The sequence below is a fragment of the Strigops habroptila genome, chromosome 8 (assembly GCF_004027225.2).
Source record: "Strigops habroptila isolate Jane chromosome 8, bStrHab1.2.pri, whole genome shotgun sequence".
NCBI classification, from domain to species: domain Eukaryota; kingdom Metazoa; phylum Chordata; class Aves; order Psittaciformes; family Psittacidae; genus Strigops; species Strigops habroptila.
In genome coordinates, this window is record NC_044284.2 from 16429868 (window position 1) to 16444407 (window position 14540).

The 14540-nt window shown below is 42.5% G+C and overlaps 2 protein-coding genes across 7 annotated transcripts in view; one reads left to right on the top strand and one right to left on the bottom strand.

The window, feature by feature from the left end:
* CDC73 (cell division cycle 73) overlaps positions 1–8224 on the bottom strand; it is a 111964-nt gene extending 103740 nt beyond the window's left edge. The window contains exons 1-3 of one of the 2 annotated variants that reach the window (XM_030495376.1): positions 7477–8224; positions 1799–1904; positions 858–927 (exon numbers count right to left, since the gene is read on the bottom strand). In XM_030495376.1, coding sequence (XP_030351236.1) covers positions 858–927; positions 1799–1904; positions 7477–7607 — 307 coding nt within the window. In that variant the 5' untranslated portion in view covers positions 7608–8224. Of the gene's footprint in view, positions 1–857; positions 928–1259; positions 1504–1798; positions 1905–7476 lie in introns of those variants that run through there. The other variant, XM_030495377.1, reaches the window with a different exon arrangement.
* GLRX2 (glutaredoxin 2) lies at positions 7792–14520 on the top strand. 5 transcript variants are annotated; one of them, XM_030495387.1, is made up of 4 exons: positions 7792–8080; positions 9340–9406; positions 11037–11213; positions 11739–14520. In XM_030495387.1, the coding sequence occupies exons 2-4, from the start codon at positions 9347–9349 to the stop codon at positions 11868–11870; spliced, it is 369 nt and encodes a 122-aa protein (XP_030351247.1). In that variant the 5' UTR covers positions 7792–8080; positions 9340–9346; the 3' UTR covers positions 11871–14520. The 5 variants fall into 5 exon arrangements, with proteins under 5 accessions (XP_030351247.1, XP_030351244.1, XP_030351245.1 ...); XM_030495384.1 differs by lacking the exon at positions 7792–8080 and adding an exon at positions 8691–8776 and having other exon boundaries at positions 11739–14273; XM_030495385.1 differs by lacking the exon at positions 7792–8080 and adding an exon at positions 8693–8830.
* Positions 14521–14540: the final 20 nt, after the last annotated feature.

The window sequence follows — 14540 nt, forward strand, 5'->3', positions numbered from 1 at the left end:
TATTAGGTAGCAAAGGTGGTCAAACACTGGCACTGGAGATATTCAGGACCTGACTGAATACGAAGTTAGAAAGCCGGCCTTTCTTTGAAAAGGGGGTTGAACCAGATGACCTCCTGTGGTCCAACATAAATTAGTCAGTGTTTCTATGATCTGCATACACCACATAAAAGAAAACAAAGTCACAAAGATAATTACTTTATAACCTGGAATCAAGATCTACTAGTTTGTCTAGTTTTGGGAATAAAGACAACATGCTAGTCTCTTTACAATATATTTATATAAAAAATGGTTCATTGCTTATATTACAGAAATAATCTCATATTCCACTATACTTGAAATTGTAAGACCACCTGCAAAACAGAGCCCCTTACAGAAGTAAGCCATATTTATCTTTCTCTCATCAGAGAAACCTCTTTTCCCTGACTATTGTTACCAAAAAAATAAAGATGATGGAATAGTAGGCAAATCTGCCAGGCTGACAAAGCAGTGATTTGATATAGTTCACTACACTGAACATTTTATCCCACACCCTTATTGTATCATGATCAATGCACTATCAAAATTTTCCCACAGTCTGGAGACAGAAAAAATACAAACACCAAGCTTTCTAACATACAGCTATTTACCAAAGGACATAGGAACGTGGCTCCTCCCTAAGCACCATAAAAATAGTTATTTTTTCATTTTGTTCTGAACTTAAAAGAAATCCTAACTTTGTTTGAGAAACTTGAACATATTCAGTTAAGCTGCTAACTGACCATCATTAACCATCCTTCCCCTTCTATGCTTCACTTGTGTCATAAATAGGAAGCAGTAGCATGCACAATGTGTCTGAGTTAAAAGAAACCATCACTCACATGTTTCACCATTTAGGTATGCAAGCAGGTCTTTCCTATCAGGTCTTCTTACCACAGGAATGTTTTCAGTCTGAAAAGATAGCAGACTTGACATTAAACTGTTACTCCCTCGTAAAGTCTCTTGCTGAGGGTTTTTCACTTTTATTGAAAATTACTCATTCTCACAAAGACAAGAACACCCATCCTGCCTCCCAAAAAGAACTATCAAACTTAAAAATACAATTACTTCCTCGAGGATGCTCCACTACACAAAATGAAGCACGTTGTCTGCTCCTTCACTTCAAATCTGCAAGTAAGATTAAGAACTAGCTTTTAACACACACACACAGACGCTTCTTTGCCAGGAGTCAATGTCGGTACACAGAAATAGCGTATTTCAATTTTGTCTTTCTGTGTATGCACAACACGCAGCACTGCTGTATCAGGTAACCATGTGATAGAGGAGAAGATGAAACACACGCTCATAGAAATCATCTGGAAATCAAAGGGAATTTCTCTTTCACAGTTCCCCTATCGCTACTTGTAGAGCTTATCCAATAATTTCTTGAATTGAATTAAATTGCACACTTCTGAGTCCACTCCAAAGCTATTCTGCTGAACTTTTTTCCGTTTTGTAGATCCTTACAATCTTGGGCACTAAAGGATCGTCTAAATTGGGATTGCACAACAGAGAGCAGAGGCACAAAAGTACTTCTGAAATAGTGCTGGAGACAACTGTGACCATAGAATGTGAAGAGAAATGCTCCCATTACTGTTAATACTTGCGTGACAGACTCTTGTTTTAAGTTCAACCTGGTGGATTGAAGGGATATGTTAGGAAATTAATTATCAAGAAAAATATTCCACCTCAACAGGGACTGTCATTTGATCACTTTGTTGCACATCTTTTTCCCTTTCCCCAGCTAAATTCATACACTTAAATGCTACTTTGATTTACTTACTGCAGCACGGCGGACATAAACAGGATGTGAAAGGTGCACATTATTGAGCAGGAACAAGATAGAATCCAAAGTGTAGTATTCCCTGGGCTGGCCCTCCTTCCCTGTCCTGTAAAATCATGAAACAAAGATTTTAACATTTAATCTCTCCATTTCCCTCTCACATATACACTTTTTTTAGCAAAGTTCTCTCTCTTTCCAGATGAAAGTTCAAAAAGCAAGCAGTAATCTTATTACCAGGCTATTGACAAACTAGTGAGCCATCAATTGTGTTAGTTATGAGCAAAAGATATATGTTCTTTTGCTCTTTTACAACCCTGTTATTGAATAAATTACAAAAACTGTCCAAAATAATCCAAAGTAAGAGCTGGATGGGTTATAAAATATACATGAAGCAAGACTTGGGAAAATGTAAGAACACATTCTCCCACATCTCAAACATATTTATTCTGATTATCAAAGGAACTGTCTACCTTATTTGGGACAGCTAGAGGAATGTAACTCAACTGCAAATGGAAAAAAAATAATTAAATAAAAAATCATATTATGTGCTTTTCAGGTATAATGGGACAGAATTTTCACCACTAGAGAAAGCACAAAGAAGAACTCCGAATACAAAAGCTCCATGAAGTTTAGAGAACAAAAGGTTCATAATGGTGCCAAAAGGTCAAAACAAGGAGTAGCCAGAAACTAATTGCACACAATACCAGCAAAAGTGAAACAGACTACAAAATCACAATGAACTCCCATAGTGAAGTCAGACAACTTCAGAGCAACCTAACATCAAGTTCAATCTCAGCTTCAAAACAGCTTGTTTGAAAGAGATGCCTGTTAAATCTAAGAAGGAACCTGCTCTGTGCAACAATTTGAAAAGCAAACCAAAACCAACCACAACAAAAAAACAATCCCACAAAACAAGACCAAACAAAACCTGTAGTTTACAGCTTGGTTGCATGTGCATCAAATGTAATTTCCCCCTCACACACACATTCACCCCTTTATGCTGTTACTACAAGATGTTGTAGGAGAAGCAATACCTGTCCCCATTTCAGACCAAAACCTGCTCCCTAAATATTTTAACTCTCTGATCACTTAGAATATTCCATCATCTTCACAACCCTCAGTGAAGGGACCAGCAATGCCACTGCCCAGATTCGAGATCTGTCAGACCCCAGCTCCAAGCAGGACAGGGCTTCCTCTGCGCTGCCCAGTGGCCATCCCCAGCTAGCCAAACCAGACAGCTCACCTCGAAGCCTGAGGAAGACAACCCACCAGAAAACCAGGACACAACTGTAAAATTTAAGACTGGCACAGAAATTTTATCAAACCAGAGATTTCAGGAAGAAATACTTTCATTAAAACCATATGAAGGAGTGTTTCCATCCAAGTACAGTGGCTTTACTTATGGCTCAACATCAGCATCAAAACATGCACCACAGAAGCGCCAACCTCACTGGGGGAAGGAAGAGGAAATAAGAAACACTCAAACATAACTTCCTTGAATCTGAAAGAGCTACACAAACGTATACTAAATCCAATAGAAATGCAAGTCTCTTGTCTCCATACTGCTTTTCTTCCAATTACTTCTCTGAAATTATCTAGAATGGAAGTGTCCAATAATCTGTTCAGAACGTATTACTGGCAGTAAGATTGAAAACACTACTTTCATAATGATGCCTGAGAAAAACAAAACATGAATAACATGCCGTAAGAAGTGATTCAAAATGTCAGGAGAATGCTAAAGGGATATCTCTATCACCCTTCCTTCCAAAAACTTCCAAAACTCTCTGCATGGGATGGGGTGGGGTGTGCGTGTATGGTTTTTTGCTGAAGAGGAAAGGGAAGAGACCTAGGATCTTTCAACTGCTAAGAAGCCAAAAGTTGTCCTCACAATTACAGCCAACAGAACTGGATTCCTCAGCAAGGAACTGTTCGAGTATCTCACTGTTTCACTGCTATCTTTGATGAGATGGTATCTAAACATATTCAGAGCATTGGCAGAAACATAAGTTTCGTCCCCTTAGACGTGGCTTTGAAGTGAAGCCTATGTCACATGATACAGCTGTCACTTCATTTTAAAATCGAAGTTTTAGATTATCTCACTTCAGAATAACTCATTATTTCTTTGAAGTGTGCCATATCCACTGAACATCATATAAAAAGTCCAGCTGGTCATCTATTCAAGACTTAGCAATATTTAGCAATAAATGGCCCAAGTTAGAAAACAAGTAATGAACGGTTATCCATTAATTTCAAAACACAGTATTACAAAGCCACAGGCACTGCCAAAGCTCAGCAGGGCACAGTTGGTACTTCATCACTTCAGCTACACACACAAGAAATCGCCATGCTCATTACGGTTCTAAGAGGATGTTTTATGAGGAGGACAAGATATTGCACATTAAAAGGAAAGCATCAGATGGACAAGCAGTTGTATGCAAGGAGAAAAATCTAGGTCTAAACTGACATTTCAGTAATAGTTTGGGTTCCTTTCAGATTTTCCAGATAGAAAAGAACCTTCTCAACAAGCTAAGAACTAAAAGCAAGCTGATTCAGAGGTTGCTTGCTTCGTTCAATTCACAAATACTTCAAGTAGCCACAGAAATTAATTCTCTTATTTCCCATATTCAGTAACAGCATCATTTACTTAAGGAAAAAAAAAAACCCAAAACAACAAAATCTTAAGATTCAGACCTGAAAAAGTCCACTAGTTATATGTTTGCTTTAATAGTTATTAGGAATTGCATCTCTTAAACGAACAAAACTCCAGCTTAAAAAATTGAGAAAATGTTTACACAAAGCAAGAGAGAGTATCACCTGCTTGCTTTTAACACCAGAAATTTATTTCCTGCTCATTCATTCCCCCCCAACCTGTGGGTGCCAGGAGTTTATTCATTTCTAACTGCTTTATTTCCTCTTTCATGTTTCAAAGCATGAATTTTTATAGAGGTACTAGAGGCCTGCTTTCTTTCATGGATGAGACAGTAATCTTTAAAAATACAAGACTAGGCATGCAGAATATCACACAAATTACAATACCCATGACCAGCTGCTCACTGGTTTAAAACTTCTCAGCTGTACATACAAGCCTCTCTACTGGGTAAACAAAGCAAATAAGTTTCTCTGTTAGACTGACTCCTTCCTTCAGTTTTGAAACAGATGCTATAATCTTCAAGGGCCATTAGATAAAAACACATGAAACGTCTAATCCTAGACCATCTAGCCTTCTTCATGTGCCAGCAAGAGTACTCATACAATTATTATATGGAGACTAACCTGGATTAAAATTAACTTCTGCCTTTTTTTTTTTTCTTCCCCTCTGGGTTACTTTGAACTTGGCTTGGTTCCTCAGACCAATTCACTGCTTGGCTAACACTTGTGCTAGCACAGAGAGAAGGCAGTGCAGGGCAGCGCTGCAGACTTCTGCCAGCTTAGCTGCTTAAGGAGCCACAGTCTTAAATGTCTAGTGGGACTACTACTTCTAATTCTAGCAGGGGCAGAATACCACCACGGCAGTTGGACTTGCATTACTCTCTCCAGACTGGCAGTAGAGATGCAATTACAGCAACTCCACACTGTGGACACCTAGAACAGAAATCAGAATTTGCTTCATGAAAGACTAAGCCACTAACAACTGCTCAGCTCAAGCACAGTTTGGATCCTGTCAAGTGACCTGAATATAAAAGTTTTTGGAAGTGTTCCTCATAAATCCCTGCATAAGTCTGGAAATTACATAAATTAACAGCCTTTAAACTGTGGTGTCAAAGCTACTGAGTATGGCTTGCATAACTGGTCTCATTTTTGCTGTGTCTTCAATGTAAGTAGACACATATAATTCCACAGCAGTTCACAAGTAACACTGTGAATTGATAGTGGTCTGATCCTACCAAAAGTTCAGACGCTACTGGTCTAAACCAAGTGGCTAACTAACTTACTTCACACAAGCCAAACAACAAAAAACCTCCAAATTATACAACACATCTGCTGGAAAGGGTGAGGACACAGCTATTATGAGGTTACGGCTGCTGTTCTGCAGCAGTAGAGTTAGGCATATCAGTTTCTCTGTTCCCTACACAAGAGCAATGAAACTTGTCTGTCTGGTTAACCATTACTTGCTACTGCTTGGGAAAATCAACTTGCAAGGAAAGCATCACAATTTCCATATGGTTGCTCAGCAAAACAAAAATAAGACTTTTCAACAATTTTAAAACCTAACTGCTTATCCAAATATTTTTCTTCTTCAGTCTAGCTACCAGTATCTGCCCCTCAGCCAGGAAATGCAGATAAATCCAAAATGAGCTTCTGAAAGCTTCAAGTAAGTAGTAAAATAGCACATTTCTAGTTTTAAACAGAAAGCAAAGTAAAATCACTCTTGAAATAAATCTGTCTGTAAGTTAACTTAAACAAAAAGGTTTCTTTCTCAAACTAAAAGTCTGGATACTGGATCAATACTTAAGTTCATATCATGGCTATGAAAACTAAACAAAATAATCCCTGGTCATAGAGTGAAGTACAAGGGTGAGGTTTGGTTTGGGTTTTTTTTTTTTGAGAAATCTGCAGATTCCTCTGATTTTCCAGCAAGCTTGACAGGATACTCTTTGATCAGTACCTCAAACATTCACTATCTGATATTTAACAATAACCATTTTTTTCTCTTAGACTTAAGAAAGATTGATTGAATCCTTCTGTTAGGCCATTAAAAGCAAGCAGCTGCTAAATTCAGAGGAAAGGAGAATGAAAAGCTCTCTTGCACTGTAAGCAATACATATCATACCAGAAAATTCAACAGGTACAAAGCCTCCTTTTCTAGAAGTTTTCTTAAAATAAGCATCTAACTTAATATAATCATTTAAACAAGAGAAACGCTATCTCTGCCTGTTTATTACGGTACGACCAACTGGGAACCAGCCTGCATTAGGTCCAGTGCAGAATGAGGCCTCAGCTCGGAGCAGCTGAGGAGGAGCAATGGACCTCCATGGTTCAACAATGCTGGCAAGAGACCACAGAGAGAGCACCAATTTGGACCTCACTGACTTTCCTACAGCAGGACAAAGCTCCAGGAAATGAAAAGTAGCCCGGATAGACTAAAACAGTAAATACATAACCGCTGTTTTGCATGCAAATAAAACAAAACTTGGAGGAGCTGCCTCCTGCCACCTCATCGCATGAGCCCGCAAGACCCAGCCCCGCTGCGACTCTCCGATCTCCCCAGGCGGCACGGACAGGCCGACAGCCGAGACAAGGCCTCGCCGCGGACCCGCTGCTCTTCCGGCGCAGGGCAGGGGCACCGGGCGGGGTCCCGGGAACCTTCCCGAAGGGACCAGCGAGACCTCCCTGACCGACCGGGCCGCCAGCAGCACAGGGGAGAGGTATCGCCCCCCTCGCCGCGAACGGCACCAGCCGAGCGGGCCGTGGGACAGCCCCCCCAGGACACCGCGCCCAGGCGGAGAGGAAGCGCACGGCTCCGGTGCGCTCCCAAAGGGCCCTGCCGGGAGGCGGCAACCAGGCCGCCCGCCCGCCCTTCTCCCTACAACGCAGCGGGAGACAACAGGCGGCGGGATCCCCCTCCCCGCTCCCCGGGCGCTCCCCCGCAACTTCAGGGCAACTTCTTCCTCCGCCCCGCGCCCGTCCCTTCCCCGGGCGAGCGTCCGCCCGCCGCCCGCGCCGGCCCCGCCGCTCACCCCCAGATGACATAGTTGGTCTTGACGTTCTTGGGCCAGGAGAACTCGCCGAAGATCACCTCGTCCCCCTTCACCACAATCTCCTTCTTCTGCGTGTTGTACTGCCGCAGCACGCTCAGCACGTCCGCCATCTTCGCTCCGCAGCCACCGGCCGCTGCCGCTCCGGCCCCTCTACCAGCCGTGCGAGGACCCCGCCGACAGGACCCGGGCTGCCCACCGCGAACGCCTGAATAACACCGCTATCTCCGTCGCCTCCAGGGGGCGACGCCGAACCGGTTGCCATGGAAGGACGCGGCCCCACCCTCAGGGCGGCCCCCGGCTTGTTTGGTTGAGGGCCCGCCCGCACCGCTCCGGAGCGGTGGTTCTGGACAGCGTTTGCCGCGTTCGAAGTGGCCTGAACACGGCTTCAAGTGGCGGGGCCCGGGCATCAGCGCCGCCAGGGGGGACAGGGTCATAGGCACCGCCGGCAGAGGCGCTCCTAAAGCCGCTGCCAACCGGCCGCTCCGCACGCTGGGCCTGCGGCAGGAGCGTAACGGCCGCGGGGCGACATCGCCCCTCACGGTGCCGCCGCGCGGTACCAGCGTCACGGCCCGAGCGGCTTCAGGTGGGCCCGTGTCCCCGCGAGGGGAATGGCGCGGGGGGTCCGGACCGGTTCGTGGCCGCCGGTGTCGTGCGGTCCCGGCACCGGCAGCGTCCACGCCGCACCGCAGAGAGCCGTCCGCGGTGCCGGGCAGGCGCAGAGAGCAGCACGCCTCTTCGGCGTCACGTTAGCAGCTGGAGCCGAGGCGGCCGCCTGTTCCTACCGCACCCCGGCACGGCAGCACTTGGCCGGTGGCACGGGAACGGCAGCGCCTCGAGAGAACGGGGCAGGAGCTCCGCAGGCAAGCGGTGCACGCACCGGTCAGAGAGAAAAACACCTAGAACCTGGGTACAAAGGGAGGGTAATAAAAGAGGAAAATATCTGCTTTATCCAACACAAAGGCGCAGCCTAATCCTGACAAGAATAAGCTGTTATAACACCACACATAAAGTCATTAGCAAAACATCCATCGCCTCCGCACCCTCACTGGAAGGACCCGCCGGCCCCTGGGCGTGCCCCAGCCAGCGGCGCCTCAGGACGCCGGCAGCGCGCCGGGCAGCCCCACGCTCCCCGGAGAGGCGGTGCGGGGGCCTGCGAGCGGAGTCGGACCGCCGTGAGGACTGCGGAGAGGCCCCGCCCCTTCCTCTTGGCGGCCATGGCCCTGCAGGGGGCGTTGCGGCGGGCGCTGGGTGGCGGGTTGGCTGTTCGGTCGGTCAGTCGGTAGGTGCGGTAGGGAGGCGCGGACGGGAGCTCTCCGCCGGCACCTTGGGCCTGGTACGGGTCGTGTTTTAAGTCTTCGTGGCTTTGGAACGCGCGCCCTCGGAGGAGTGGCCCTCCGGCTGCGGAGCGGCCGGGGCCGCCCAGGCTGTGGCGGCGCGGGGGGGCGGCCGGTATCGGGCGCGCAGGCCTCGGTATAGCATGTGCGTGGAAGCCACTTCACTGGTGAGAGGGGCTCCTTCCGACGCTGAGCACAGCCCGGTGCCGGATTTGACACGTGTGTCTGTGTTATCACTGGGGGGGGGGGAAGGGTATTTCTCTTGTCGAGGTAGCGGGTTTGGTTATTTTTATAGTCTGCAACATCGATCTCTTCATTTTCATCTTCCTGCAGGCATGTGAGAATTAGCATGGCTGTAGATACTGCAGCTGAAGAAAAATTACACATGTACTGCAGAAATCGCATTGAATATTTAAACAAAACAGTACGAAGCCAACCTTTAGTTTGTGAAGTGTAAAATGTGTCATTTGTTTGAAAGCTCAAATATCTAACTTTAATTTCTGTTTAGTTTTAGAATGGGGAATGATCAGACTATTGTGGGATTGTCTAATGATGCTGTCGTTAATCAAATACAGGTAACGTAATTTATATAGTTCTTTTTTTCAACGGGTCCAAAAGCCATAGTTACTTAGAAGCTTTTATGATTTGTACAAAGAAATTCTGTAAATAGCTGTGCATGTTGAACCTGATTCTTATGATTATTAAGTAATGCTGGCAGCATTATTTATCCACAGCCCTGGAACTTGATCTTCCTAGGCTGCATCCATTTTACGTCTTTTGCAGACCTCTACTCAAACTCAGTACTGCTGTCAGTATTGGGGACTAAACCTTGTAAAATGACTCAGTAAGTAAAATTTAAACATTTAAAGAGTAAGTTGCTTTTTAAAGTAAATTTCTTGATACTAAATGATGGCCTGAAATGACTTTGAATTTACAGTGAAGTAAAAAGATGTGGGTGGTCCAAAGTTCAATCCCTGGAACTTTAGCCTAGTGGCCACCTCAGCGCAAACCACTGCTCTTCGTAACCAGTTTATAAGAAAATTGCGAGATCAGGTATTTAAGAGGAAGAGCACTCTGTAGGGCATTGAGTACGATTTCCACAGGGATGGGAAAAAAATACCCCTTTTGTTATTCTGCTTGCCACCAGCACATCCTGCTTGCCTGGTGGACAGGGAAAGCTGTACTAAATAGTTCAAGGAGATGCAGCTTGTTTGGCAGATTGTAGGAGCTCTGTGAGTGCAGAGCAAAAGCGGGCTCAGGGTTGGCACCATTGCATGGCAGTCATACCACATGCCTCACAATCATTCTGCTCCCTTTTGGAGTCAAGTCCAGGTCAGACACAGCTTCACAAGTGCCAGCAGTGCTTCTCATAGAGATTGTTAATGCCAACTCTCCTTTATTTTTCTGCTCCCACAAGATCATAGCATTCCTGCAAGTCAGATGCTGCTCTGTTTTACCTGACTCCAGGTATTCTACTCAAAGAAAAGAGCATACCTTTTCCTGAAAAGCTCAAGTAGAGCAAAGGAAGCCACTTTTATCTTCCATGTAGTTCTGCAAACTGTTGAAGTTGCACCTCGCTGCTTACTGCTCTTGTGCAGACACTCTTTGGGATCTGGGCAAGTGCATCTGAACTTTTTGAGGTTGAAAGCCTGACTTTCTTAGTAGTCGGGTAGGAAGCAATTTTTATTCTGATGCAGAAGTATGGGATGCATCCCTAAAGGAGGTGTTAGGCCACCACAGAGGCTTCAGAACAGATGTAGGGTGGATATGTTTTACACTCACCGTACAGGTGGTGATATCTTCTTAACAGATGCCTTGATAAAGGAAGTTGCTGTTCTGCTCCTTGTTTTTAAAGAGTAATAATTCATTCCTCACCTTAAGATTCTTGTGGCTCTAGATTACAATTGAGGGAAATTTAGAAGCTGAACTTGCTTTTCACTTTACCTTAAAAAATGAGAAAGAAGTACAATGTTTTGGGAGACATTTCAAAAGTAGCCAGCCCTTGCTGTAGCATGGCTGGGAACTCCTCAGTTGTGCCTGTTAAAAATACTTCACAAAGCCTTTTACAGAGTAATTTTCCATTATTTGTTACTGAAATAGCAGATTTTGACCTTCTGCGTTTGTTTTCATGACTGCTTGATACTGCTGAAATACACTGACTTAAAAACAAAACACGCTGACTTCAACATTCTTTTGAGCATACAGGAGATAATTTCAGATAACTGCGTGGTGATTTTCTCCAAAACAACATGCTCCTACTGCAGAATGGCAAAAAATCTCTTTGACAGTATAAATGTGAATTATACAGCTGTAGAACTGGACATGAATACAAATGGAAGTCAGTTCCAAGATGTTCTTGAACAGATGACTGGTGGCAGAACAGTAAGTATATGTTCTTGCATGTAACAACCAAAGTTAAGAATTTGCACTACACTTCTTTCTCATGACTTATGACCATATCAAGTTCTTCACTTTTTCCAGACAAGTAAACTTGGGATACAAGCTCCTAAATTAAAGACAGGGTACTGCAGAAGGGTTCTGTACTGTCTTTTCCTGTTGAGACCCTCACCCTGAGGGTGCCACTTTGAGATACCAGAGTCAGTTTTCATTTGTATAGGTGTACATACATTGTGTTTAACACCTTGTAATTTCTTAATTTTATATAGTCTCCCTTGACTCAATCATTTTAATACAATCTCCCATACAGTGATTTTATGCCATTTTTGAGGGACATGTGAACAGTTTCTGATCTCTGTAAATATTACAGGAATATCTGAGTTGTACAGCACTATTAAATATGCATATGTAAGAACTCAACTGTTATGTTGTACTACAGTGCATGTGGGTCGCTTAGATTTTTATCTTCTATCCAAGAAGTAACTAACACAATTTTCACTTTCTTGATAGGTCCCAAGAGTGTTTGTCAATGGGTCTTTTGTTGGAGGTGCTACAGATACTCAAAGGCTTCATGAGGAAGGCAAACTGCTGCCATTAATTGATCAATGTCAGGTGAAAAGTAAATCCCAATCAGCCATTTAGCTTAGCTTAGTCTTCCTTTGTATAAACAGAATTTCAGGCAACTTCGAAGGTCACAGATACACGCTGCATCAACTGGACTCAACAACTTCAAGCCATGGATTTCCAAATCATAGATCATTCTCTGACACAGGTGCTTTATGGACTTGGCAAATTACTTGTCTCAGCTTTACCACAACCAAAATGGTGATCAAAACCACTATGTAACTCTTGGGGCTCTAAGTGTTAGAAAGAGATGTCATTTTATTGCTGTTATATCCTGATGCTATGTTTTAGAGAAGCATTAATTGTACAAGAGGAATCCTGTATTTTTTCTGCTGCAGATTAGTTTGCATTCTAGCTTTGTTCCAATGGTCAGTTTAATGGTTCTTTTAAAGTAAATTCTTCTCTGAATGTCAAATTATAATAACGATGAAAGTATGAAGCAAAACAAGTTTTTAGTGATATTTCTGTATGCATGTCTGCCTCTTCTATATTAGCATGTGATCATCTAGCTGTCAAATTATATGTCCAGTTGCTAGAGAAAAGGGAATAAAGATTCTTGCAGTGTTTGAGAGGTAGGTAATGTCTTTCATCTTTATTCTGCACTATGAAGTATCAGTCTATCCAGTGTCATTCAGAAATATACTTTTGGAGGAGCGAGACAGCTCATTATCACTAAAATCTGCAACTGCAAACTGTGTTATGATCAGTTCAATGCTCTTACAAAACTAAAGACCAAGTAAAATAAGTCTAATATGCATAGAGTTTATTTAGTTTTTGAATTCTACAGTCAGAATGCAGTTTACTAGTGATTTTAACTTGCAATTAAATGCCTAAAACATCTAAAATTCAACAATTTCAGTACAATGCAAATCCAAAGCCAGACCAGGCAATGCCAAGACTCTTGGTTATTTCAAGAAAGTTCATATACAAGTAGAAAATTATACCCCATTCTTTAGTAAAAGGGACCATTACATTACTAAAGGTGCACAGTTTAGAATAAAAACATTAGTCAATGAATTCGTACTCACTTCTGGTAAGACTCCTGTTTTTTCCATTACTTTCAGTGCTGTATGCACCTAAGCTACTTTTTTCCCCTCAAGGAAAAAAAAAAAAAGTCACATTTATCTTCAACTCCAGATAACTAGGACTGTAAAAGTATAATTTAAATTTGACAGCTTCATTTTTGTGAAGGGGGTTTGAAATAAGTTTAAACCACATAATTTGTACAAAGTGTTTAGTATACAGTTGGCCGCACTGTGCATCTTTTAATGTGTTAATCAGCTAATTACTCATGTTAACGTTGGTTTCATCACTGCCTTAATAAAATTTTGTTTACAAGGATACACTCATCATAGTAAACACACACAAATGTGCCTGTGTCCCTAAATTTATGCTTAATAAAGCAATTTATTTTGCACATATGGTAGTAACCACGTATTCTTTTTCTTTGCGTAGAATTCTTAGGCCAGTTAATGTTTTCTCAGATGAACAATAATTTTGCACCTGAAAGCTGGTAAGTCCATCATGTAAAAATAATAGTACACAAAGGATTTTTTCAAAGACCTTTTCATTCTCTTCCCTGTTTAACAAAAAAAAAAACCAAACCCAAAACCAAACAAAAGACCAACAAACCAGAAAGTCCCAAAAGACTAGTCTAAAATAACCCTTTGAGTTCTAAGTTTCAGAAATCCCAGGGCATTGTCACTTAAGGCAACACTCTATTCCAGCTGATGAGAAAAGATGCTGTATGCCTGCAAATCCAAGTGAGTGCTCCCTATCCAAATAGTTTAATTTCTCATTAATTTTGTATCAATTCATAGAAAGTAGCAGGAAGACAGTGCCTTCATTATTGGATGGCACAAAGCCACGATGTTTAAGTTATTTAAACAAGATACGGCAGTTAAAGTGTGGTTCTACTCTAGAAAGACAAAAAAAAGGGGGGGGGGGAGAGACTGAAAAATAGTAATTTAAAATTCCCATAGGCTTTGCTTAGTAGTCCAGGTCAAAGCTGTTCATCTTAAAATAATGCCTGCCCTGGGATATGAATGTTAAAAATTATCTACTAAAAGATTCTGTACTTTAACTTTAGACGTACCTGCGCATTCAGCTTAAATACCATTCTCCTAAAGAAGCCTGAGAAGCTGGAAACATCAAGCTATTGTACCAAGCAGATAGAGCTGTGAATGTACCTATCTGTTGCTTCTTCAGAGAATTATTTTTAAAGAGTAGAACTGAACTTTCATAGGAGAATGTAATAGGAAAGACGTTTTATTTGTAACTAGTGGTGCTTAAAAGCTTGTAACATTAGGAAAACGGCTATTTATATTCATTATTTGTTAATGAAGCATTTGTAAAATTCTCAACATACCACATATATATACGCAAATATATATATTTAAACTCAGAATGCAGAAATACCTACAGAAACCATACCTTACAGTATCAAAATTATAAATCCAAGTGTAAGCACACATATTTAAAGACACCAAACCTTCTGCTGAAATTAGCTGATCTTAAATCTTAGCTCAGAGCAGCACATCCATGATACACTGTCCTAGTGTTTTACTTTTCCCTGTGTAACTCTTACTCAGCAATTTTGTACACTGTACTGGACCATGATAAGATGAAATCTCTACCATCCCAGCAATAAAGTAATTAAAACAGCTTACTTACAGTGTGTTTGTCTAC

Bases quoted from the DNA above. Each gene is read 5' to 3' on its own strand.
- GLRX2 (XM_030495384.1), top strand. From the start codon at position 8,712: ATGGCCCTGCAGGGGGCGTTGCGGCGGGCGCTGGGTGGCGGGTTGGCT. The intron at 9,407-11,036 runs GTAACGTAATTT...TTGAGCATACAG, and splicing joins CTGTCGTTAATCAAATACAG to GAGATAATTTCAGATAACTG. The intron at 11,214-11,738 runs GTAAGTATATGT...CTTTCTTGATAG, and splicing joins AGATGACTGGTGGCAGAACA to GTCCCAAGAGTGTTTGTCAA.